Source organism: Onychomys torridus, chromosome 13 (genome assembly GCF_903995425.1).
Source record: "Onychomys torridus chromosome 13, mOncTor1.1, whole genome shotgun sequence".
NCBI lineage: Eukaryota > Metazoa > Chordata > Mammalia > Rodentia > Cricetidae > Onychomys > Onychomys torridus.
The window spans coordinates 27,609,281-27,633,669 of NC_050455.1; the positions used below are offsets into that span (position 1 = coordinate 27,609,281).

Sequence of the window (24,389 nt, forward strand, 5' to 3'; positions counted from 1 at the left end):
TCTGACTCCATCAACTGCAGTTTTCACTTATGTGAAACGACTATAATAAACTGGCCTGGGTCGCCGTGAAGAGCATTGACTGAATTCACATATGGTACCTTGCACCTAGCAAGGCCTCCCCAAATGGGAAAGAACAGCAGTAATAAAAGTTTCATGGACTCAGACGTGGTGGTGTATGAATTAATTAATTCCAGCACTAGGAAGGTAGAGGCAGTGGATCTATCTCTGTGAGTTCAAGGCCAGCCAGGTCTATACAGCAAGCTCCAGGCCATTCAAAGCTACATAGTGAGACCCAGTCTCAAAAAGAAAGTTCAACTATTTTACAGTACACATAAGGAAAAGCTTCCTATGGCCCTTCTCAGTTATCACTTGGGATTCATTTCACTTGTCACCATTTTTTTTTTCTACCAAAGTCGAGGACCATGCTGAGCACGCGGAAGGAACTTGGCCTATGTGCTCTGACAACCGGTAGTGGAAGGTTTGGTTCTACTCAAATGTTGGGAGGAGGTATTCAGTGTGGTTCCGTGGATGGGCTGGCTGGGTTGGAACCCAGTGAGGGACAACCCCTTACACCTTGAGAAAAAAAGAGGGGCCAATGAACTAAAGGAATTGGAAGGAGTAAGGGTCGCAAGGCAGAGTGAAAGAGGGAGAGTGTGAGGCCAGGAGTTTCCGGAGGTCACCCAACAGATGGATGACTTCTAGGGAGAAAGAAGTTGTCACTAGATATGACCTCGCATACCCCGCTCCTCCAAAACTCTTCAGATGTTTTTCACTTTTGGGGGTATCCCAGGACTTTGGGGAGTTTATAGATGAAACCAAGAAGAGAGCTGGCGCCTTGGACCTCCTGGGAGTGTCTCAAGCCTCTTTGGTCACCATGGAGATAGGTTGCCTCTGGCCTCAGAGACTCCCCCAGGACTAGAGGCCCCTCATCCACACCTTAACTTCTCTCAGGCACAAGCAGAGACAGGGCAGACCCAGGAGAGTAAGAAGTGAGAGACGGAGGGAGAGAGAGAGCGAGCTAGCTGGCAGTCCAGGCTAGTGTAAGGAGGGGGAAGGATGGAGTGGGAGGTGGCCTTGGGCAGGAGGCTGAATTGGGACACCCCATCCTATGACAATGGCTCACCCAAGCCTAAGGGTGTAAAGTGGGTCTCTGAAGCATCAGAGAAGCCCCTGGCCTCTCCCAGGGCCTTCCCTCTCTGGAGCCCAGGCTGGTGATCATGGGGAGACACAGGGCAGGGCCAGCTAATTGCTGAGTGTTGGTGTGAAGAGGCTGGGAAAGGGACTTGGGGGAAGATTTGCCCTGAGGGAAGGTGGATGGTGTAATCAAAAGGTTCTCTGGCTTCACCTGAGGCAGGAAGGCTGGCTGCCTCCCCACACAGGTGCTCTGGTTTCAAGTCTCTGAGAAGCTGCTCCATTTAGACAGAAGGACGAGGGAGACAGAGCCTCTCCTCCTTCCTACCCTCTTTCTTGGTGAAGAGTCTCAGGCCAGGCGGAAGGCCTCACGACCATGGGGTGAGGGAGCATGCTACCATACTCCTCTGTTTTAAGGCTGGAGCTTTCTGCAGACATGGAGATGGGTGTGGGGGTGGGCAGGAGATGACATACTAAGATAGGGCTGGAGTGAAGTAGCAGGCCCAGGGAGCAGGGAAGGATAAAGGGTAGCCATGGTGGAATTGAGGAGGATTTGAAAACAAAGCTGCTGCTTCCAGTCTCTCTCGCTGCTTCTCTCAGTTCCGGGGAAATAAGAAACCAAAACTCCAAAAATAGAGAACTTTATTATCAGGACCACGTGAATAGGGCTGGGGTAGGGGATGCGGGGCCAGCCCCCCGGGGCCTGGGGATGAGGAAGAAGTTAATACACAGTACATACAGAAGGCACAAGTGGAGAGGATCCCCCTCCCCAGCAGAGTCCCCACCCAGAGGTCTTGTGTGTCCCCTCCACAGGAGCACCTGTACAGCTGATCTCCGAGAGAGACCTGGGTTTGGAATACTCTCCTCCCATTTCACCCTGTTCCCGCCTGTCTCCAAACCTGCATTCACCTGCCCATTAGCTCCTCCTGAAAGACCCAGTAGCTAGTTGAGCAGCCTGGGATCTCACAAGTCACAGACTTCTCCCTTGTGGGGAGGAAGCAAGGCAGGACACTTACAGAGCTCCCCCCAGTTTCCAATCATGCTAACCCTTCATATCTGAGTAAGGCATCAGGGTCCTCGGCGAGGCCTCCACAGCCCCAGATCAGTGTTCCCACCTCCCACAGCTAGCTCAGGATGCTCCCATATGATCTAGTTGATCATGGCAGGCAAGACACACCCGCTCTATCACTCCCACACCTCGGTCCAGATGGCCCCGTGGTAGGGGTGGGGTGGGGGCTGGGGTGTGCTAAGCCGAAAGGGCTGGCCTACCTGCTTGCTGGGGTATTTGGGGGGGTTGGTACGATAGCTGTAGTCGGAGTACTGCTCGGAGCCCGTGGACGTGGTGTCCCCGGTGCCCACAAATGTGTTTGCAGGCGGCAGGTCCTGCACCACCTGGTGCTTCTTGGAGGCCGAGGGTGACTGGGGTTGCAGCTGGATGGAAGGCAGTGGGGAGTTGGAGCGATAATGGCGGCCTAAGTCGGGGCTGCCTGGTGGGTAGTTGAGGGGCAGGTGGATTCGGGGACTGTCCCCTGGGGCGTCGCTCATTAGGTTGAACTTGAGGGATTTCTGCAGCCCAGCCTCATCCTCGTCCTCCACCGGCTTCACAGGCTTCGGGGACTTGCTCTTCTTCCCCTTGCTCTTGTTTCCCTTAGCAGCTTTGCCGCTGGGCTTGGGGGCATACAGGTCCTTTGTCTCCTTCTTGCCAGCCTGATAGCCACTCTTGGCCTCCCGCTGCCGGCAGTAGCGCACGAGCACAGCCAGGGCGATGAGTAAGGCCACGGCCACCACACCGGCTACGACACCAAAGAGAATGTTGCCACGCTGCTTGGAACGCTCGTATTCCGGATCCCCTGCAATGTCAATATCCAATGGTGTGTCCAGGCTGTGGACCAGGAGGGTCTCTAGCAGGGTGCGGTTGGCTAGGGTCTCATTGACATAGAGGTGGACCAAGGCCGTGCCGTAGCGCGGGGGCTTGCCTCGGTCACTGACCTTCACCACGAGGCGGTGGAGCCCGTGGTGGCGCCGTTCAATCTCCTTCTCCAGGGTGATGGCACCTGAGTGTGATCCAATCTGGAAGAGTCCGTAGGGGTTGCCACCAGCAATGCTGTAGGTCAGCTCAGCGTTGACGCCAGAGTCAATGTCCTCCGCTGTCACCTGACTGACTGTCTCACCGAGACGGGTCTGCGGGGTCAGCAGTCGGTGAGATGTGTTGGAGGGGGCAGTGATAAAGGGTGCATTGTCATTCTCATCCAATACATTGATGGTGACCCCGACATACGCCGAGCGAGGCGGGACACCACCATCGACAGCCTTCAGTTGGAAGGTATAGGTACTCTGTTGCTCCCTGTCAAAGCTCAGACTGGATAAGATGGTGCCTGTGCCGTTCTGGATAACAAAGTCGCCATTGTCCTGTTCTACGGAGAGCTGCACCCGGGCATTCTCCCCCTTGTCTCCATCGATGACAGTCACCATGCCCACTGGACTCAGCGCGGGCATGTTCTCCATCACTGAGAAGTTGTAGCCACTCAGCATAAATTTGGGGTCATTGTCATTACAGTCAAGTACGTTGACGAGGACCGTGGCTGTCCCCTGAAGGCTGGGACTGCCCCGGTCAGCCGCCACCACCTTCAGCTCATAGCTCTCTCTCTGTTCCCGATCCAGTGACGTCTTCACCCGGATCTCTCCATTCTCGGGTGAGATAGTGAAGAGGCCCTGGGCAGCTGGCTCAGGTTCCAGAGAATACACCAGCTCGGCATTAGAACCCGAGTCGGCATCACTGGCAGTGACCTCGGCCACCACTTCCCCAGGCTTGTTGTTTTCTGGGAAGGCGACTTCAGTGATGCTCTGGGTGAAGACAGGGGCGTTGTCATTGACATCCACCACCTGGACCTTGAGGGAGTTGGTGCTAGAGAGCGGGGGATTGCCGGAGTCCACAGCCACGATCTCGATGGTATAGTCTCTGACTTTCTCATAGTCAAGAGGGGTGGTGGTCTGCAGGAAGTACTTTTTCTTGCTGTCACTGCCTGTCTCGCTGGCCTGGCGTAGCTGGAAGGGCACATCACCTGCTACCACACAGGTGACCGCTGCGTTCTCTCCCTCGTCTCGATCAGATACCTGCACCAAGGCCACAGCCGTCTCCTCGGCCACGTCCTCGGATATATTGGCCATCCCATCTTGATGAGTCACTAGCCCTATGCCTCGGATCTCAATGGTGGGGGCATTGTCATTCATGTCTTTCACAGTCACAGCTACCTGGGCACGGGCACTCTTTGGGTTGGCGCCTCGATCCTTGGCGAGCACGGAGAAACGCAGAGTGCTGAGATCCTCACGGTCCACGGGACCCTGCACAGTGATAAGTCCAGTGTTCCTGTCTAGTCGCAAAAGACGTCTGACAACTTCAGGAGCCTGGTGGAAGGTATAGTCGATCTCTGCATTGGCACCTTGGTCTGAGTCATTGGCTTTCACCTAGAGGGAACAGGGACAGGTTAGTAAGTTTAAGGTGCATGAGCTGCTAGTGTCCTTTCCCACAAGTACACCGTACTCCATGAAGCTCACTTAGCACCCTTTCCAAAAGCGACAATCCACCCTGGCCGGACATCCAGGTAGACACTGCTAACCTATTTTCCCAAAGAGCCCAGATGCAGCTCGCAAATCCTTCTCAGTGGCACTGCATCACTAGGACCAGGCAGGATCACATTCCACTCTTCATTTGCACCAGTCTACCTAAACACTGAGACGAGCCGAGAAGCAGTGAGCAAACCCTTTCCGCCAACCCTTCGAGCTGCACTCCCAACCTGTCCCACCCACCATTCTGAAGGGATGACAGTGTCTGAGCAGTAGAGATGGTGGGCATGCATGTACTCAAGTACATACCTTGTATGCAGGCATGTGACATACACACAAGTATGGGACTGTAAGCCGTGATAGCTGAGCGCGAGAAGGTGTTTTTGTTCGTGTGTGTGCATGCATCAATGGAGACCCCCATACCCAACTAGAGGCCCCAGATGAGGGGATTGCTATTGAAAGCAGCCAGATAGAGATACGGGTCAAAAAGAGCCCAGCAGGCCCAACCCAGTCACTGCTGTCAAACTGGGGAAACCTGTTTCTGTAGCTCCTTGACTGTTGTCTGTTGCTGGCAAGGCACCAGTGTGAGGAATCCGGCCTGAGCCTGGGGCCAGAAGGGAGGGGTTGGTGCAGGCCACAGAGCCTGCTGGCAGCGGGCTGGGCTTCCAGCACCAAACAATGAATTGCCTGTCCCTTTGCAGTGGGCACGCCCTCCCACGCCAATGCCGCCCTGCACTGGGACCAAGTCTATACAAACATGGGTGGTAATGGGGCAACAGAAGCCAGGTGGGGATGGCTATGAGGTACCACTGGTGTATTGAAAGTATTTACAGCCAAACAGAATGTAGTGTGTGTGTGCGTGTGTGTGTGTGTCTGTCTCTGTGTGTGTCTGTCTGTCTGTCTGTCTCGGGGAGAGAGTGGAAAAGAGTAGTGGGCATACCTTGGCAGTCTCTAGGGAGCAAAATCAAAGTCTTGGGTTCAAATCCCAGCTCTACTGCTTTCCAATTAATTATGTGGCCTTGGGCCAATTATTTAATCTTCCCAAGCCTCACTTTACAAAGGTATAAAATGGGGATGAATAATAGAACTTATTTCATAAGACTGTGGTGAAGGTTAATAGGGATGATATAAAGAAATACCTAATGCTGCCTAGGACATGGCAAGTGATCCTTAAATTTTTAATACCCCCTTTCTTTTGATCTGTCCGTCAATCATTCATCCACCTATCCCTCTGTTTCTAAGAAATCCAATTACACAATGCTGAGCCCTGTACCTACAGGCCCTCATGCCACAGCTGGACTTCGGTTCTCCTTAGGAAGGGAACTCCATCCATACCTGCCAAGGCTTTTCTACAGAGGAGACTTCTGGACAAGGGCTCCCAGCTACCCTGGTGCCCCTTCACACCTTTGAAGGCAAACCTCTAGCCATTTTTCCTACCCAAGCCCAGTCTGTCCACCACCAGCTCTGTGGCTCTGCGCCTAGACCCTCCGTCTCTGATTGGTCATCTTCTTAGCTCTCTCCTTCCCCACCTCCCATCTTTGTTTTTATGACCACTAGCTGTCTACCTTGCCCGGTACTCGGCCAATTTCACTGCTGCCAGCCTCTGAGGACTCTGTCCTGTGTCATCTCACTGAGACGATGTAAAGCAAGTCTATAGGACATGAGCAAAGATGGGCTCTGACCCCAGGCAAATGAAGAAATCTCTATGGGCTCAGCTTCTCATCTGTAAAATGGGGATAATGCTTACTTACCTTGTACTGTAAGGATTAATTTATATAATATGCACAGTGCATTTAGAACAGTGCCTGGCACCTGGGCTATTATTATTCGCCATCCCGAACGGCTGTCTTTCTATTCTTTCTCAGCCTCATTTCTATATTCTAGTCCACCAGCCTCTGGAAAAGATGAAAACTGCCACCCACTCACCTCAGCTCCAGGACCCAGAACGAAGGGTCTCTCAGGTTGGGTAACGGTGTCCAGGCTAGCTGAACTCTCTTTAGCTTGCTCACATTATGGACAGAGATCGCTTCAGCCCATGGGGAAGGAGAAAGGAGATGGGACTGGCGGGAGGCCAGGGCTGAGATGAGAGCGGGAGATACACCCACCTGTCTGCAGGGACGCTTCTCTGTTCCCTCCCAGGCCCCAGCCCCACCAAGCTGCTGCCCAACCCCTGGGGCAGTTCCCATGCAGAAGGCTGCTGAGAACTTTCATAGCGTCACTGACCCCCTCCACAACTGTCTCAAACACCACAAATCCATGGTATCCCATGGCTGGGTAAGGAGGCAAACGTACCGACAGTCCAGTGTGATTTGTCAAAACTGAGGACCCTCCGGGCTGACACAATCTCATGACTTTATTGAGAACGAGACTGTGTCGCCAACGGAAACAAAATCTCACCTGGCTAAAGAGAGCTGCCCCTGAGTGGGAAGATCATGTCATGGCAGGAGAGGGTCTACTGGGTAAAAGGTGAGTTCCTTGATCCAGCCCAGGCTAAGGAGAAGGCAATCCCAGAAGTTGCCCTAAGTTGAATCTGATGGGGAGGTATGATGATATTTAGATGCTACATCACTGTTGCTTGTTCAGGTGGAGGAGAGGAAGATGATGAGACATTCTCCTTTGGCCGGGAAGAAGGGAGCTTCCCACAACATTCTGGGTTTTTTGTTTTTCCCCTAAGTGAAGGACCCTCCCACCCGGTTTTGGTGGGTCCCATTTCCAAAGGGGAGTCACCCTGACAAACGGTTAGATGGAGGAAGCCTCTCACCTGGATGACCGAGTGGCCAATGGGGCTGTTCTCAGACAACTCCGCTTCGTAGGACGGCCGCTCGAACTTGGGAGCGTTGTCGTTTGTATCAAGGACGGTGACCCGCAGCAGGGCGCTGCTGGCGCGTGGAGGGTTGCCACCATCCTGAACCTTGATGGTGAGGTCGTAGGAGTCCCAACGCTCTCGGTCCAGGTTGCCCATGACAATGAGCTGTGGCTGCTTCTCTTCCTGGTCCTCGGCCACCTGCAGTCCAAATAGCTCCTGGGCCTCAGGCCCAGCCTGCAGCTCATAGGATGCCACGCCATTGGGGCCAGCATCACGGTCTGTGGCCAGTGGGATGGGGAAGAGCGAGCCGATGTTGGTGTTCTCAGGGATGGCCAGGGTGATGACCGGTGAGGCAAAGTTGGGTGTGTTGTCGTTGATGTCCTGCACCTCTATCTGGCCTTCTAGCAGCCGGGGGCTGCCATTCTGCACAAGGTCCGTGATAGACACCTCAAACTCCAGGATACAGGGGTTCCCAGGGATCTGGTTCTGGCATTCACGGAGCCCCTCTCGGTCAATGGAGGTCTCGGTGGTGAATATGTCACCGGTCTTGCCGTCCACTCGCAGGTATGGAGCACCTACCTCGAGTTTATACAGATGACCCACGTCTGGAAAACCGTAGTCAGCGGCAAGGCTCCCAATGAGGGTGTTGGGCGGCTGTTCCTCTGGCACCTTGTATACTACCTGGGTGGTATGGCCTGCAGATGGAGCCAACAAGAGTAGTAGTGCCAGCAGTGAGGGGAGCAGCAACTGCTGCCCCCCCGGGCCCTGGGCTGGGCCTCAGAGGCCCCATCCCGGCAGGCTCCAGAATCAGGAGAACTACAGGAAGACACAAAGTAGAGGCCATCAGCTGTGAAGAGGAAGTTGACCCCCCAAAGGCTGACAGAGACCCCCACTCTCCCTCTCCCACCGAGTCACCATTCTCCCACAGAGAGAGTCAACCCTAGCCCAGAAATGCGATTCCAGAACCCCGAGCCTCACCCACAGTGGGGTGCATCCACAGTGGGGTGCAGCAGCTGTGTCTGACCCAGCTGGAGAAGTTGGTAGGAAGACAGGCAGCTCCAGCAGCTCCTGCCCATGGCACGCCCTTAGCCAGCTGACGTTCCTGGGTACCGCCCCCCCACTCTGCTTTCAGCTCGGTGCTTTGCACAACACCTCCTTCTCACCAGCATCCTGCCTTAGTCACCCATGGTAATTACCCTGATACTGAGATAGGCAGCAAGAGCAAGTGGAAGGGTTAGGCCCGGGACACCTCCGGTTGGAGCACCCCTCCCACATCTGGAGTACAAAAGCAGCGTGCGCCCACTCCACCGGTGCCCTAGACCCTGGGAGCCATTACTGCCCATACTCCCCATGCTAGAGGAAGAGTATTTCATTTCCCTTTCTTCTGAGATACCAAGTAAGCTCCTGCGTATGAGCTCTTACATCCCAAATCCTCCTTTTTTGACAAACAGCATCCACAGTGCCCAATGTTCCCCACTCCCACAATCGATTGCCAACATCTTGTGAAAATGGCTAGCAGCAGGGCCAGAGAGATGATGGCACCGTGGGTCAAGGGGATTGCTGCCAAGGCTGATGACCCATGTTCAGTCCCCGAGACCGACATTGAAAGGAGAGAACTGACCCTTGTAAGTTATCCTCTGACCTCCATATACATTCTGTGGCATGCATTCCCCAGCCCACCAATGAATATACTTTAAAAAAAAATTGTTAAGAAAATGCTGGGGTTGGGGATTTAGCTCAGTGGTAGACCGCTTGCCTAGCAAGCGCAAGGCCCTGGGTTCGATCTTCAGCTCTACAGAAAGAAAGAAAGAAAGAAAGAAAGAAAGAAAGAAAGAAAGAAAGAAAGAAAGAAAGTAAGAAAGTAAGTTGAGTAGGTGTTAGTTCTCCCTGACTTCCCCACAAATGTGTTTCAAAGCACTGTGTGTGTGTGTGTGTGTGTGTGTGTGTGTGTGTGTGTGTGTGAGACACACACAGTTCCCATCACTCCTTGCTGCCTGTTGCTACGGGCAAGTGTGTAGAAGAAAGGAGTAGAGGTCAAGATTGGGGTTAGGACTGACTGACCCTCAAATTGACATTGGGAGCTGCCCTGTTCTGTCCTTAGCAACAGAGAGTGCAGCGGGTCTAACTGGGACAGAGCTGTGATGACACCATCAGCCTTCACTGGTCCACTGTCTCTGCTCTCCAGAAGATCAACCGCCTCCTCGTTTGTTTGTTTGTTTATCTGTCTATCTGTCTGTCTATCTATCTACTTATTTTTCCCCCAGTGCTAAGAATTGAGCACAGGGCATTGCATAGACTAGATAAATGATCTACCACTGAGCTACATTCCCAGACCTTTGTTTGTTTGTTTGTTTGTTTTGAGAGACAGGGCTTCTCTGTGTAGCTTTGCGCCTTTCCTGGATCTCGCTCTGTAGACCAGGCTGGCCTTGAACTCACAGAGATCCGCCTGCCTCTGCCTCCCAAGTGCCGGGATTAAAGGTGTGCGCCACCACTGCCCGCCTCAGACCTTGTTTTTTAAGATAAAGTCTCATTAGGTATCCCAGACTAGCCTTGAATTCCTCCTGACTCAGCTTCCAGAATGCTGGGATTGAAACCCTGTCTCAAAACCAAACAACAAAACTGGAACGCTGGGGTTACAGATGTGCACTACCACACCTGGCTCTGGCTCCTGTTTGACCCTTATCCTTGCCTACATCCGGAACCTGCTGCATAGTCATCCCTTCCCCGTCTCTAACTGGTCCAGTGTATCCCACAGCCTTCTCTCTCTGTCACCCCCAGATCCTTCCAGGAGGCTAAGCCGTGCACACCCTAGACTACAATTGCACCACCATCACCACAATAGCCTACCTCTTTTCCTCACCCCATCTCTCATCTCCAAAAAACAACCATGGCAAACCCTTCCTCTATTCCAATCCCAAATTTCTGGTCCAGCATTTTCTGTGGGGAAGGAGGAAGGTTTCAAGTTCCATTCATTTCCCCCACTTCTAGAATCTCTATCCCAGACCTGACACTGACATTGCCCATCCCACTGAAGACAGGTTTTGCCACCGCCCGGAACCCTACAATGCCTTACTAGGCCTCTCCAGCCCACAGTGACCTCTCCTTCCTCCAACTCACAGCCACTTATTGTCTACTCCAATCCTAAGGCAATGAATCACTGGGCTGCCCCGGACACCACCCAGCCCTGTTGTTCAACTATAGTATTGGGCACCTATTCTTGTGTTCTCTGTCTCCCCAGGAAGACGCCAGACATTCCAAAGAGGCAAGAATTCATATACTCACTCATCCCCCTCTTGCCCCGACAGATGTAACTGGGTAAAACTGGGCATAGAGCAAGTGCTCATTCCGTACTCCACAAAAGCATATTAGTCACTTAAAATGTGCTAGGCTGTCTCCTGAGCACTGGAACACAGCAGTAAAGACTGGACCCATCTGCTGTAACAGTGGTTCCAGTGCAGTGACTATCAGTTTGCTGGGTTACCTCTGTGTACTCATTTGGCACATGTAAGGCAGCAGGGTGGAGATGAACCTGGGTTATGACTTCAGATAAAGTCGGGCAAGCCCCAGCTGCCTATTTCCTGGAGTAAACAATTGAAAGCCTTGGTTTCTGCATCTGTCAAATGGAGACGATACTATCTGTTTCCTAGTGGGTCTGAGTTAATGTAGGCTAAGTGTTTACAACAATGTAGGCACTCAACAAGTTGTCTTTTCTTTCAAAGCACTTAGCAGTTATAGTTTCAGGCCTGTTTGGGAAATTGGCTAATGGTTATCTTTCCTACAGGACAGTAAATGGAGAGCATTTCTTGAGACAGGGACTGATACACTGTAACCCAGGGATAAAGTCCAGACTGGCCTTAAACTCAAGCCTCTGGAGAGCTGAAATTACAGTTATAACCCTCTAATTGTTTACTGTGCCATCTAGCATTGGACCCAGACACACAGTAGGCCTGAAGTGAACAGTTCTGGTGTGATTCCAGGGTTGGCCTTGGCTGAATGGTAAATGGTTTACTCACTTGCCCATTTGCCAATTCCCTAGGAATCTACTGGGTTAAAATGCAAATCTCCACTTAGAATCTACTCTGCTGTAACACTCAGCAAATGTTCACCAAATGTACAGATTCCTCACACAACTCAAGCACTTCACCTCCCTTCAGAAGCCTTCCCAAATATAGGCCCCTCCTGGCCACTCCTCAACCTGTGAGATCTTCACCAGATAAGTACACATGCTTATTCTCAGCCACAAGCTTGCTCTCTCTAAAGGATTTTATGATGCTCGATTTGGATCCACCCTCCATCATACTTCAAGCTCCAACCCAAAACATATCTCCAGAGAACTGTCCAAAGAGCTTCCTCACTTTCGCCCCCCACCCCCAGACCAAAAAGAGTTCACATTTGGGGAATCACATCCCCATTGAGAACCGTACAACATTATCCAGCAGAATTTTTCTAGGAAAACGACTGTTCACAAAATTTGGCAACAAATCGAAGGGTCTGTGGTCCGACAAAGTCAGGGTGATTTTGATTCATGACCACTTTGATAACTAAATACTAAGCCTCTCACTTGGGGCTCTTCCTATTTGGAGATCACAGCTTGAGACACAAACCCCTCGGGCCTCCCAGCCCCACCTCCGTTAAGAGCTTGCTTTGCCTCCAGCCAGCAGCAGTCAAGAAAGGCTTACCACAGGGTAAGGCACCACCCAAGGAAGTCCTGGGGATGGGGTGGGTTTGGAGGAAGGGTGGCCCAGTATGGGGGCAAGTGTTAAAAGAGGGTTTGGATACTTGAAGCACTTGGAGAGTTTTACCAAAATAAGGACTATCTGGCCCTACCCTTAGGAATTTTGATTTGAAGGTAGGACCTGGAGAAACCCCCTAGGGCAACTGTGATACAAAGGTCTTGGAAAACAACCTGGAGAAAAAGTAGTTCAGAGTGGAAAAGGATCCAAAGCTCTGCAAACCACATCATCACCACCTCTGCTGCCTCCATCACCCACCACCACCACCACCCCAATCAACTCTGAGGGTCTACTAGTGCATTGCTAAATAGTTAATCATTCGAAATGGATATTAGTTAGTATTCTAGCACCCTCCCCAAATCTTTTTTTTTGGGGGGGGTTTTGAGGCCAGGATTTCTCTGTGTAGTCCTGGCTATCCTGGAACTCACTCTGTAGACCAGACTGGCCTCAGAGATCCACCTGCCTCTGCTTCCCTCCTGAGTACTGGCATTAAAGGTGTGCCCACCATGCCCCATCCCCCCCACCATCACTGATGGTCTAAGACTCAAAAACATGTAAAAAAGCCTCGGTCAACAGAAACAGTTATGAACAAGCAGGACCTATGAAAAAGCACCTCTTCGCTCAGAGACCGGATTTGGGAAAAGAATCGACAGAAACCTGAGACTGAAATACGGTATTTCCTACACACGTATTACCTCTCATCCAACCCTAGATTGCCAACCTGGCCTGGCCAGGAGGGAACCCAAGCCTCCCAGCCATTTGCAGCTGTGGAGGGAGTCATGAGGCCTGCCAGGAAGCGGCTGGGAAAAGCAGTAAAGTGGCCTTTACACATCCCTACCCCCAACATTGCTGAACTTTGTCCCAGGCAGTTGGTGTTGGGAGTCATTAGTCTCGGGCGGCAGCCTTTGAAGCTGCTTTATCTGCACAGGCTACCTTCCTAGGCCAGGGTGCCTCTCCACCCAGTGCCATGGGTACCCAGGATCCTGGCGAGACAGACCCTAAGTAGAGAAAGGCACAGTGACCCATCTCCATGAGGACTGGGGTGGGGGGAAGACCACCCCAAGACAACAACAAAAGCCCAACAAGGCTTTAGGAGTGAGAGGCAGGGGACAAGCGTCCCCAAAGGTCGAAGGACTGCCTCCATCTGTGTCAACATCTGGGAAGGTATGAGGGCAGGTGAAGGTTCGCCGGAAACCTTCATTTGCACACCGTTTTGGGACCAAGGTCCACTTCTTGCTGGATGCTGTGAGAAGAGCGACCGGGTCAGCTTGGGAGCCTCTGACCCCCAACACCTGCCCCAGCACCATTATACAACAACCACTGGGGCTGTAAGTACAAAACACCAAAGGACAAAGGGAACATCTGAGAGCCTGGGCGGAGGGTAGGCAAGTGGAGCTGCATGGGGTGGAGCTCTTCAGAGGCTTCCCACGGCGGCGAGCAGTCCTCGGTCCTTTCCTATCTTCCAGAACCCTCTATTAGCCTCTGCAGGCTTCCAGACACCTGCATGCTTGAACCAGATTGCTGAGTTCAAACCCTCACCCAGCACTTCCTAGTTGTACGGCCTCATCCAGGTGATTCACTTTTCTAGACCCATTTCCCTATTATTAACTGGGGGGGGGGGGGGAGGGGGTGGTCCTGCCTCTCCCGCAAGCAAGATGGCTCAGTGGATAAAGGAGCTTGCAGTTTTGATTCCTGAGACCTACATAGTGGGAGGAGAAAACGGACTACTGAAAATCATTCTCTGACTTCCACATGTGTGTGCGCATACAGATAAACTAAATATTAAAAAAAAAAAAAAATCCTGCCTCAAGCCTGGCGGTGGTGGCGGATGCCTTTACTCCCAGCACTCGGGAGGCAGAACCAGATGGATCTCTGTGAGTTCGAGACCAGCCTGGTATCCAAAGCGATTTCAAGGAAAGGCGCGAAGCTACACAGAAAAACCCTGTCTCGAAAAACCAAAAAAATACATAAATAAATAAATCCCACCTCTTCAAGTTATTTGGGAGAACTAAATGAGACCCAGTGCACCTAAAGACTATCATCATATTGCAAGAAAGATTAGAAATTTAAGTCTCCCAATCCTGTGATAGAGCATTTTATTCCACCACCGGGCACATAGTAGGTGCTCTCCGGCTCAAAGAAGGACCAAACGCATCTACTAGCCTATGAAAGAAAAGATAGTATGTGCTCTACTACTGCACCCTGCTCAATACACTGTTTAGCAAAACCCCTCTCGGCAACACCAACTAGCTTTGTTCCTGGCAGGGACACCTCTCACCCCACATCAGAACCCGGACTCCCTCTTAGCCCCTCCCCTCCCACGCAGGCCCCATTCCAGGTAGTGTCGCCGACTCCTGTCCAGCTCTCTGCTGGTGTAGCCAGAGCTGCAGGGTACCCCGTTACAGCCGGTCCCCTCTAATATGGAACTAGAGACGGGTTGAAGGAAGCGAGACAACCAGATGAGGCTGCACCAGAACCCAGGCCTGTTTCCCTAGCCTGTTTCTCACCCTTTTCGGAGGTTTCTTAGGTTATCTCCTGGAACCCATCCTCTGCCCTAGCCTAGTTGTTAGTATAGGTGTCAACCCCACAGCGGACCCCCCTACACACACACACACACACACACACTCAAGAAAGTAACACCCAGGTGCCCTCACACATTTAGACCTCTGAGGGTACCACAAACACATTCTGGGTTGTCCCTGTCCAGGCATCTGACCGACAGCAGGTCCTGGAAAGAGCCCTGCACCTTCTGGTACTAAGTCCTGGGCTTAGCCAGCTCCTGAGCAGCCCTAGTCCTCACCATCTCGGTCAGTGAGCGCTCTCAGCACACACCCAGCACGCCCGAGTGCCTCCTCCCAGAGGAGGCCGTGTGTGTGTGTGTGTGTGTGTGTGTGTGTGTGTGTGTGTGTGTGTGTGTGGTGGGGGGGACAGCGGCCGCTCCTAAGGTTCTAGTCATCCCACCCCCGCTCCCCACCAGGGTGACGCCTGGCCTTCTGGAGCCCAAGGTGAGGCTAGGTGAGGCGCAGCACAGTGAGTACTCTCTTAGGCCAGGCGGCCACTGGCGTCCCTTGCCTCCAGGACCGCCGCGGGGAATCCCTCCTCTCCCGCATCTCTAGCCTCCGCCTAGGTCCCCCACAAGCCGGCGCCGGCGGGAGCAGCACAGCGGGCGCCGGGAGGGGGGCAGGGAGGAAGCCGGCGCCGGAATCACAAAGCCGCGAGCCTGGCCGGGCGGGGACATTCTCATAAAACCGATCCTCTCACAGCGGCAGAAATGGGGTCCTTGCCCTGCACTCAGTCCACGATGGCCTCAGCGTCACTCCCTTTTCCTGCTGAAAGAACAGTCGCCCTCTACTGCTGGGGAAACTGAGGCCAGAAGCCTGAACTACCCGAGAGTGGCCGAAGGAAGGGACGAGAGTCCTACTCGCCTACCAGCTTTTCTTCTGCGCATGCTGCGGTCTCCGTTCCGGCCCCCGGGCCTGGTCAGCACCCAGGACTGGCCTGCAACCGGGCCCCGGTAGAGGGACACCCAGGTGTGCGCGACCCAGGTGTGCTAGGGACCCAGGTGGCTCGGAGAACTCAGCTAAACGGCCCGGAAAAGCTCGCAAACACCTTCTTCGGTGTTGTACCTTCCTTTTGCGTTAGGATCTGGGGTCACACAGCCCCAGGGTGGCGGCATGGCGCGGCCTGCCCTGTCCAGCTTGTTCTCGGAACACCCAGCAGGTCAGGCCCCGGAGTGGAAGTGGGGGGAGGTGCCGCCGGGAAGCCGGTCTGGCCGGCCCCGGGGCTCCAGTCCTGCCGATATTTACAATAACAAAGTCCCGATTGAGGTGACAGGGCTCTGAGTGCTCTCCAGGAGAACCTGGAGGCTTCTCCCGAGGGGATCTGACCAGAGAGAGTGGAGTGTGTGGGGTGTGTGTGTGTGTGTGTGTGTGCGCGCGCGCGCGCGCGCTGCAGAGTGTAATGTGACACTGTTGGTGTAAGGTGTGTGTGACAACCAGTGTTAAGATGCTTTGAGCAGTGGATTCTGTTTATGAGTCTCTGCTGTAGGTGCCTCTCTGCTAGGGTGTGTGCTATCAAGGCGTGTTAGGAGACATTGGGTTGTGTGTAGGGGTGCTGTAGAGGGGGGACAAGCAAGACCTGTGCTGTATACCTATGTCCTGGCCGAGGAGTGGGCAATCATTTGTGCTAGGCTGTGTTCCTTCAGCGGTATGTGCAGGGAAGGAGGTTTTGAGCGTTCATCTGGCGAACCGAGGCAGTTATCTTCATACATGAAGGCACGAGGTTGTGTTTGTGTGTCTGACACTGCCCAGTATCCCACCCGATTGTGTTGTAGTTATCTACGGCCACGGGTTGTGTGTCCCCGCTGCTGATCGTGCAAGCGCCGAAGCAGATTCTGAGCTGGTGACTGTGCCCAGTGGGCGCTGGTGTGCGGGAGGTATGGTCTGTGTTCACATATGTACGGATGAATGTATGTGTATGTATCTGGGATGTGGCTCTTCCAGGTGTCCGCGACGAGCTGGAAGCGCCTGAGTGAGCTGAGCAAATCGCCCAACAAGTGTGTGTGTGGTGGATAATGTTCCTAGCTTGCCTGCTCCTCCGGCAGCCCCCGGGCTGTACTGAGGGCCTTGCGCTTCCCCCAAACCCTCTCCATTCAGCGCGCTCCTGGAGTCTCTCCTCCCCGCGGCTTGGAGCGCGCTCGGGTGCGGACGCCGGGGCTGGGGTCCAACTCCAGGGGCACCCCCTCCCTTCTCTCGGCTTCTTGCAGTGGACCTTGGAAGCCAGCGAGCCCCAGCCGCAACCTCTCCCCTCGGTGTCCCAACGGCCTCCACCTCACTCCCGGCGCGCTTGGACACCGGCTGGGCCCCGATCGCCTCGCTCCACCGAGCGCCCCTCCCTCAGCTCCCGCCGGCCATGGCCGCTCTGGGCCCCGAGCCGCCGCCGCCGCCGCCGCCGCCGCTAGATCCTTACCCGCCTCGGGGCAGCACCGGCCGGCCGCCCCGCTGTCCGTGAGCCGCCGCCGGCCCCGGTGCGGGCTGCGGCTCTCCTGGGCTGGGGCTGGCGCTGCGGTTCGGGCTCCGGCTCCGGCAGGCTGTGGGCGCAGCAGCCAGGCGGCTTGGCGTCCGCGCCGCGCTCCCGCTCCGCTAGTGTGTGAGGCGGCAGCGGCGGCGGCGACGGCGGCGGAGCCAGCAGCGAGCGGAGCGCACAGCCGGCCCGCCCCCTCCCTCCCCCTCCCTCCCGGCCTGCCCGCCCTCCCTCCCCCCCTTTTAGGCCGGGAGGTGGAGCTGGGACCGCTCTGGTCCCGCTGGGAGGGGACCCTGAGCACCGCGCCCCCAAACAAGTGCCCCCTCCTCTTACGCTGTCCCCACCAACACACACACACACACACACACACACACACACACACACACACACACACACACTGCCTAAGGCCGGGTGCACAGGCTGCCTTTTCGCCTCTTCACCTTACACTCATCCCACCCAAGCCTCCATCTAGGACCCCTTCGGAATTGCTCTCTCCAGCCTCAAACACCTGTCCGTCCCCCATCCCACCCCCCCCCCCGCCTCTGCCTCCTGGGAAGTCAAGGCACGGGAAGTGTCTCCTCTAGCTCTTTCTTCCCCAGCATCTTCCCTGGGCAGCTGCCCAACCAGGTCCACCCTTTTCCCGGTCAGACCCCCCGAAGTCACCCCTTCTCTTTGCGCGCAGGGAAAAGTCCTCCCCTCCCCCTCCGCGCCGAGCTGCAGTGGGGGTGAGACTATAAAGGGGACCGTAGCAAGGTTCGGGGATGGGATCTGGGAGCTCTCGAGTGAGGGCGAGGAAGATATTCAAGTGTGAGGAATGAAATGACGCTCCTGAGTTCTGGCTGTTCGAGGGTCCCCTGATCACCTGCCCTCGGGGCGGTGGAGAGCTGCGGCCGCGCACTGGAGGCGGTGACTTAGCACACCTCATAGAGTCAAAGGGATCTCTGCCCTGTGAAGCCTCTCAGTGTCACAACTTGTGTCACACGCCCTCACAGTGCCACAAGCTCCCTTGTCACACACTCGGCGAGTCACACACCGTGTGTCACACGCAGTGTCTCACACTCCAATACTTGGTTTCTAGCGCTCAGCTCTGGCTCTCTGGCGCCATCTTGAGGTGCTTGAGCAGCTTGGGCACTCCCTCTTGCTCAGGTTTTGGTACCCCGGCTGCCAAGTGCCCCAATTCAGTAGGACCTCCTGCCTAGTGCCGCTTTCTAAGCCAAGGCTCCATGTTCCAGGTCAGACGAATGGGAAGGATTATCTGTACCAAGGCCTGGTGCTATGTTTGGAAAAGGCCCTTATATGAGCCGACTGCTTTCTAGTTGTCTGCCATAGTCGCTGACCGCCCCCCTCCCCATATCTGTCACTCCCTCCTTTTCTCTACCCATCTCTACCTTTCTTCTGTCTCATGTTTCTTTCTTCTGCTTTCTTGTCTTTCTAGCCTCTGGGCCTCTTTATGTGGGACATTCTTCGAGGTAGGGGTGAGATCCGTAACTAGCTGAAGAAGCAATGGAGAGCTGCCAGAGCACCCCTAACCTCCACTCATCCCCCTTTCTGATCTGGACCCTCTGCTCACCCTTAGCCCTATCCTTCAGTCCCAGGAGCCCCACTGGGGTGCTCGACAAGAGATGCAGAGAGCTGGTGGGAGGAGGGCCTGTCCTTTAAGTGGCTTTCTCTGTCCCTTGCAGAACTAGTCCCATTATTGAGCACAGCTCCGAGAAGCAAATCAGTGGGCCGGAGAGAAGAACTCTTCAACAGAGGAGCTGCCCCAGCCTCCCTGCCCCCAGCATGCGCCTGCTGCCCACTGCAGCAAACCCTCCCCAGGCTGCTTGCTGAGAGCCATTCAAAGGCTCCTCTGTTCTCCTCCTTTGCTCGGGGCTGAGCAGGATCAGCAGCCTCAGAGCTGGGCAGGAAATGCTAATCTCCCAGATGTTCCCCTCCGTCCTCTCTGCTCCACCACCATCAACCCCAAATCTTGCACCAAGTGGTGGGACTAGAACTGGGCCAAGGCAGCAATAGCAGGGTGTGCTTAATTATCCTCCCTTGCCTCAAGTCCCTTCCTACTTCAGCCGCCAGACTGTGTCTGTGGGGACCTGAGTTGGGACAATGTAGGTATGAGTATTGAGGCTTGTTTTCCCCTGGGAAGGCAGGCAGAGCTGAGACTTCGGGGGAGAATGGTTGGGGAGTAGAGGGAGTATCATCTGAAGAAGAAGAAGAGGAGGAGGAGGAGGAGGAGGAGGAGAAGAAGAAGGAGAGGAGGAGGAGAAGAGTAGGAAGAGGAGAGGAGGAGGAAGAGGAGGAGGAGGAGGAGAAGAAGAAGAAGAAGAAGAAGAAGAAGAAGAAGAAGAAGAAGGAGAGGAGCCAGGCTCTTGGCCCTGTGCCAAGCTGGGAGGAGGACCAGTTGGCAAGTGAAGCATTGGGGGAGGCTTCTCAAACTGACAGTGACTGAGAGTCCATCTGGGAATGTGTCCAGAGAATGGAGCCTGGGTGATGCTAGGTAGGAAAATGGCTGGGATGCTTGCTGACATTGTGTTTACCTGGGATGCGCTGTAGCGAAGAAGACTGGGATCCATTAGAATCTGAAATGGCTAGAAAAGCAGCTGCCTCTATGTGCTGTGATGCTGGCGTGCCTAGGCTGTAGCCAGAAAATCGGATGACCCAAGAAGCTGTTGTGAAGTAATGTGTGTATATGCGTGTGTGCATGTCGAAAGAGGGCTGTAGCTGAAAAGCCATTGGTCTGGAAGCTGTAGGTGGGAGGCTGGTACACCTGAGACTGGCTATAGCTGAGCTGTTCTGTGTTAATTTGACGTGGTTAGGGCTGTAGCTGAATCTACTGTGTGGGTCTTAGGAGATTTAAAAAAAAAAAAAAAAAAGACAAAACTGTTGCTAGGAGCCTGCACCTGAGAAGCAGGCTGTTACCTGGGATAAGAGCAGAGCTACTGTTGTATATAGGACTGTAGCTGGCATGCTATTGGTCCTGAAGCTATAGCTGTGAGGACAGCATATTGAGGATTGGCTGTAGCTAAGATGCTATTGCCCAGGATTGTGACTGGGCTGTTCTTGTGTGCAAGCTCTCCCTGGGATGCTGTTCTGCCTGCAGCTAAAGCTCTGAAGCTCGGGTGTAGCTAGGACGCCATTTCTTGGTAATATAGCTGGACCACTGTTGTGTGGGGGTTGTAGCTAAGGCTCCGTTGTCTAGGAGATGAGCTGTTCCCCAAGATGCTGTTCTGGGAGGTATCATGCTACTAGAGATGGGAGCTGATCGGCTTAGGATGGTCCTCCAGTGGCCGCTGCTGGGTCTGTGATGGGCTAGGTGGGGGAGGGCAGGTGAGTCCTGTCTAGAGGTCCAGGAGATGTCAGCAACCTAAGGTCAGGCTGGAGCTGCTGCTCTGGGGAGGCCTCAGCAGCTGCTCTGCTGTGGAGCTCAGAAGCCTGTTTTCATTACTGTTTTAACTCTTTTTTTAACCTTGTTTTTCTCTCGGCTGCACTTTCGCTCACTCATTAATTTTGGTATTTTTCTCACGGTGCCTCAGCCCCTGTCACGGCTGCCATGGCAACAGGAGGCAGTGTGCATAGTGCCAAAATATCTGATCAAAAAATAACCAAAATAAGCAAACACCAGGATGGCTATACTGGGGGCTATATGGCCAAACAAGTGTTGATGGATAAGATCCTGGAAGCCCCGCGTTCTCGGGGGAGCCTTTCCATTCCCCCTTTCCTTTAAAGGAAGCTTTCTGGACCTTCTGATAACCTGGGAGCTTGCTACCCAAGGGACCTTACAGCATACTTTCCTGGGACTCTGAGATTTTCAGTAGTCCCTGGTCAAGTGACAGCTTTTCCTGTGGTTAATGTCTGAGGAGAGAGTAAGACCTAAGAGTCTCCTCTACACCTTCCCTAGTGGAATACTTCTGCACCCACCCACCTCTCCCCTGCCCTGTCTCAGGCTTATCCTTCCTCCTCTACTCCTGGCCCATACTTGGTTGTCTTGGCTTTCTTCTTTTAATAGCCCAACACCCTGATGGGATGGACTGAGGCAGGAAAACCGCCATCCTCCAGACCACCCAGCCACCCCCAGCTCCTCAGTGAAGGTGCCTGAGCAGAGAAGGATGCCATAAAGGGACCTGACAGTCCTAGGTCTCTGGGCATCTCTAGCATTGCCTGCCAAAGGGAGGCTCCTGAGCACCTCAAATACCTTCACCTCACTCTTATTTCCTTTCTCCTTTCTTATTTCCCTGGAGATATCCTCTCAAATGAGCATGTTCTAAAAGGAAGAGAGCTTCATGCAAGGGAGGAAGGATCAGAACTCTTGATATTACCTGCCTCCCTACCTTTAGCGCCGTGCCCCCCCACACACACACACACTAATGTTCCCTCTGAGGGAACTTGTCTAAATGTCTGGAGCACCGGGGATTGGGGGAATGAGAAGGAACCCCTCAATCATTCAGTTACATCTCTGTTCCTGTGCCCCACTCCTCCTGGGGGAAGCCTCACTCCTAACACATCTGCCTCCCCTCTGGGAATGACTTCAACTTGCCTCCAGAGCTTCACTTTCAATGTCTTGTCCCCCCTCCCTTCAAGAGCAGTAGTGGCCTTGGCCTCCTGGCAGTGCCTTCCTAGCCCGTTTCCATAGAAACCTGGTAGGTTGTGCAGTGCAGGAGTGGGAGGGAGACCGGAGGAAAGAGGGACCAGGCCTCAAGGGCAGCCCCAGAAGAAGGAACACGGGTACTGAGAGAACGTGGGGGTCTGCTCCATCCAAAGTGGGACCCTGGTTTGGGGAGGGGAGGTAAGAGGTAGAAAATGCCTGCTAGATTCTACTTGCATGCAGTTTGCCCTGCTGAGAAGGGGCCACAGAACTGTCTTCTCCTGGCAGAGAAAGGGGATCACACCCCACCCCACCCCACGCCCCCATGTTCACCTCTTTAAGATCCTTGTTTACCAGAAACTGCCTGGTTGAGAATGACTTTCTTCCCAGGACCCATTAGTCTCTAAGACAGGGACCATAGGACACCTCTCCCCTACCAGCTCCTTACCCTCCCTAGCCCAGCGACTTCAGAATCAGAAGGCTGGGCAGCCCCGGGGGACCCGGTGGCCTCTGCTGACCCCATGGCGTGTAGCTCTCAAAGGCCTCATTCATGTCTGGGGGCTGAAGGCACCATTGTCCCCCCCCCCGGGCGGGGGGGCATGTAGCATGGGGACTGAGGGGGGGGTCTCGACTCAGAAGGAAGGAATGCGTCTGGAGAAGTTGCCCGCTCCTGGGTGGGGGTGGGGGGCTCCAGTCTCAAGGTCCCCACCAGATCTCAGTCGGGACCCTTTCGTGACCCCAAGTTGGGTCCCCAGTAGTTCCCAGAAGCCTTCGCGCATCCCTTGAGGGTGGGGACTGCTGCGGTGTCAGAGAAGGGGCGGGCGAAGTCTGGCCCCACCTCTCTGCACTCCGAAAAACCAGTGCAGAGTCGGGAGCTGTCCAGCACTTCAGAGTTGATAGACTGCTAATTCGCCTAGGTGCCATTACACAAGGACGCCCAGAGCCCCGTTAGCTCAGGAAGTCTTCCTCGCCTGAGCTAAGACCGCAGGCTACATCTGTTCTAGGTTTAGATGCTCTGAGTGTGTGTGGGGAGGGGGTGGGGTCCCTCGATGCTCAGAACTGACCTGGGGAGCAACATGTCCCTTACTCTATCTGAGCAGAATTGAAGAATTGTTGTTATAAAACTGCTCCTCCGAACCAGTCTCAGACCTCAACAGGAAAAGAAGCACCCACGGAACTCAGGCCTTGCCTCCCCTCCCCCATCTCTCTGCCTGGGCCCGCTTGCCTCCCTCTCTCCTCCCTCCCCTCCTCTTTCCATCCCTGCTGGGTTGGGGGGGGCTGCTGAATTATCATTTCTCAGTTCTACTAATGTGCTCCCTGCTGCGGGGAGGGATCATAATTCTGGGAGATGATTAAGTTTCAAATTGTTTTTCTTTCTGTTGTTGAAGATGAGGCTTTAATATGGTCCCTCCTCAGTGGAGGAAAGCACCCCATCTCTCCTCTTTTAATCCTTTTTTTCAGGACCCTGCTTTTTGGGGTCTCCTCCAGACTTTTGGATGTTCAAGGTAGTAAGGGAAATGAAGGACATAGACTGACCCTTGACTCAAAGGGTAGTTCACACAGTGTACTAGAAAGAAGTCAGACCAGCAAGAATTCAACTCTTGTCTCTGTCACTTACTGCCCATGTGATTAAGTTACTTCAGCTCTCTGAGCCTCAGTTTCTTCATCTATTAAATGGGCTCATGGAGTGTTGGTGAAGATTTAAAATGTTCAGCAGAATACTTGGTGTTATGCTGAAACTCCATAAATGTTGGTAGTATACCCCATGCTGTGTTGCCCTGCTTCTGGAACTTCCCTGAGTTTGTTCTTTGGTTCGGTGAATGTTTAGAAAGTGCCTTCTCTTTTCCAGGCACTATGCGACAGACATTAAGTGACCTATATGTCCCTCCAATACCCCTTCGTCCACCTCCTTCCCTCACTTAAGCTTAGCTCCACTCCCCTTGTGTCCTGTCTCCTTCCTGCTCTGCCATTGTGATTCCCATTCCATTCTCCTGTCTCTTTCTCTTATTGTTACTTTGATTCTTTTTTCTTTCTTTCTTTCTTTTTTTTTTTTTTTTTTTTTTTTGAGACAAGGTTTCTCTGTGTAGCCCTGGCTGTCCTGGAACTCACTCTGTAGACCAGGGTGGCCTCGAACTCAGAGGCCCACCTGCCTCTGCCTCCTGAGTGCTGGGTTTAAAGGCGTGTGCCACCACATTCAGATGTCACCTGGATTCTTATCCTTCTAACATACATGCCTCCTTTGTCTTCTCCACCATTGTTCATGTCACTGAGACCATCAGAGTAAGAAAAAAACAAAAACAAAAACAAACAAACAAAAAAACCGGGGAGGGGGTGAGTTTTCAAAAGAAGAGGGAGAATCTTAAGTCATGATTTGTGTGTGCAACTCTGTAATGTAGTATACATGCAACAGTGAATGTTGAATGTACAGCAGACTTCTAAATGTTAACATCTGAAGTGTAAGCTTATTTGTTTGCTTATCTCCTATAGGAGCTGTCTTAGTTAGGGTTTCCATTGCTGTGAAGAGACACTATGACCACAGCAACTCTTATAAGGGAAA

At 53.6% G+C, this 24,389-nt stretch overlaps 1 protein-coding gene across 1 annotated transcript; it reads right to left on the reverse strand.

Moving 5' to 3' along the window:
• Nucleotides 1-1,756: 1,756 nt before the first annotated feature.
• On the reverse strand, nt 1,757-15,767 carry LOC118594668 (protocadherin-1-like). Its single transcript, XM_036204759.1, is given in 4 exon segments — nt 1,757-4,596; nt 7,457-8,266; nt 8,268-8,317; nt 15,664-15,767. Coding segments are annotated over 4 exon segments (3,159 nt in total). The 5' UTR covers nt 15,683-15,767; the 3' UTR covers nt 1,757-2,316.
• Between the last annotated feature and the right edge of the window lie 8,622 nt (nt 15,768-24,389).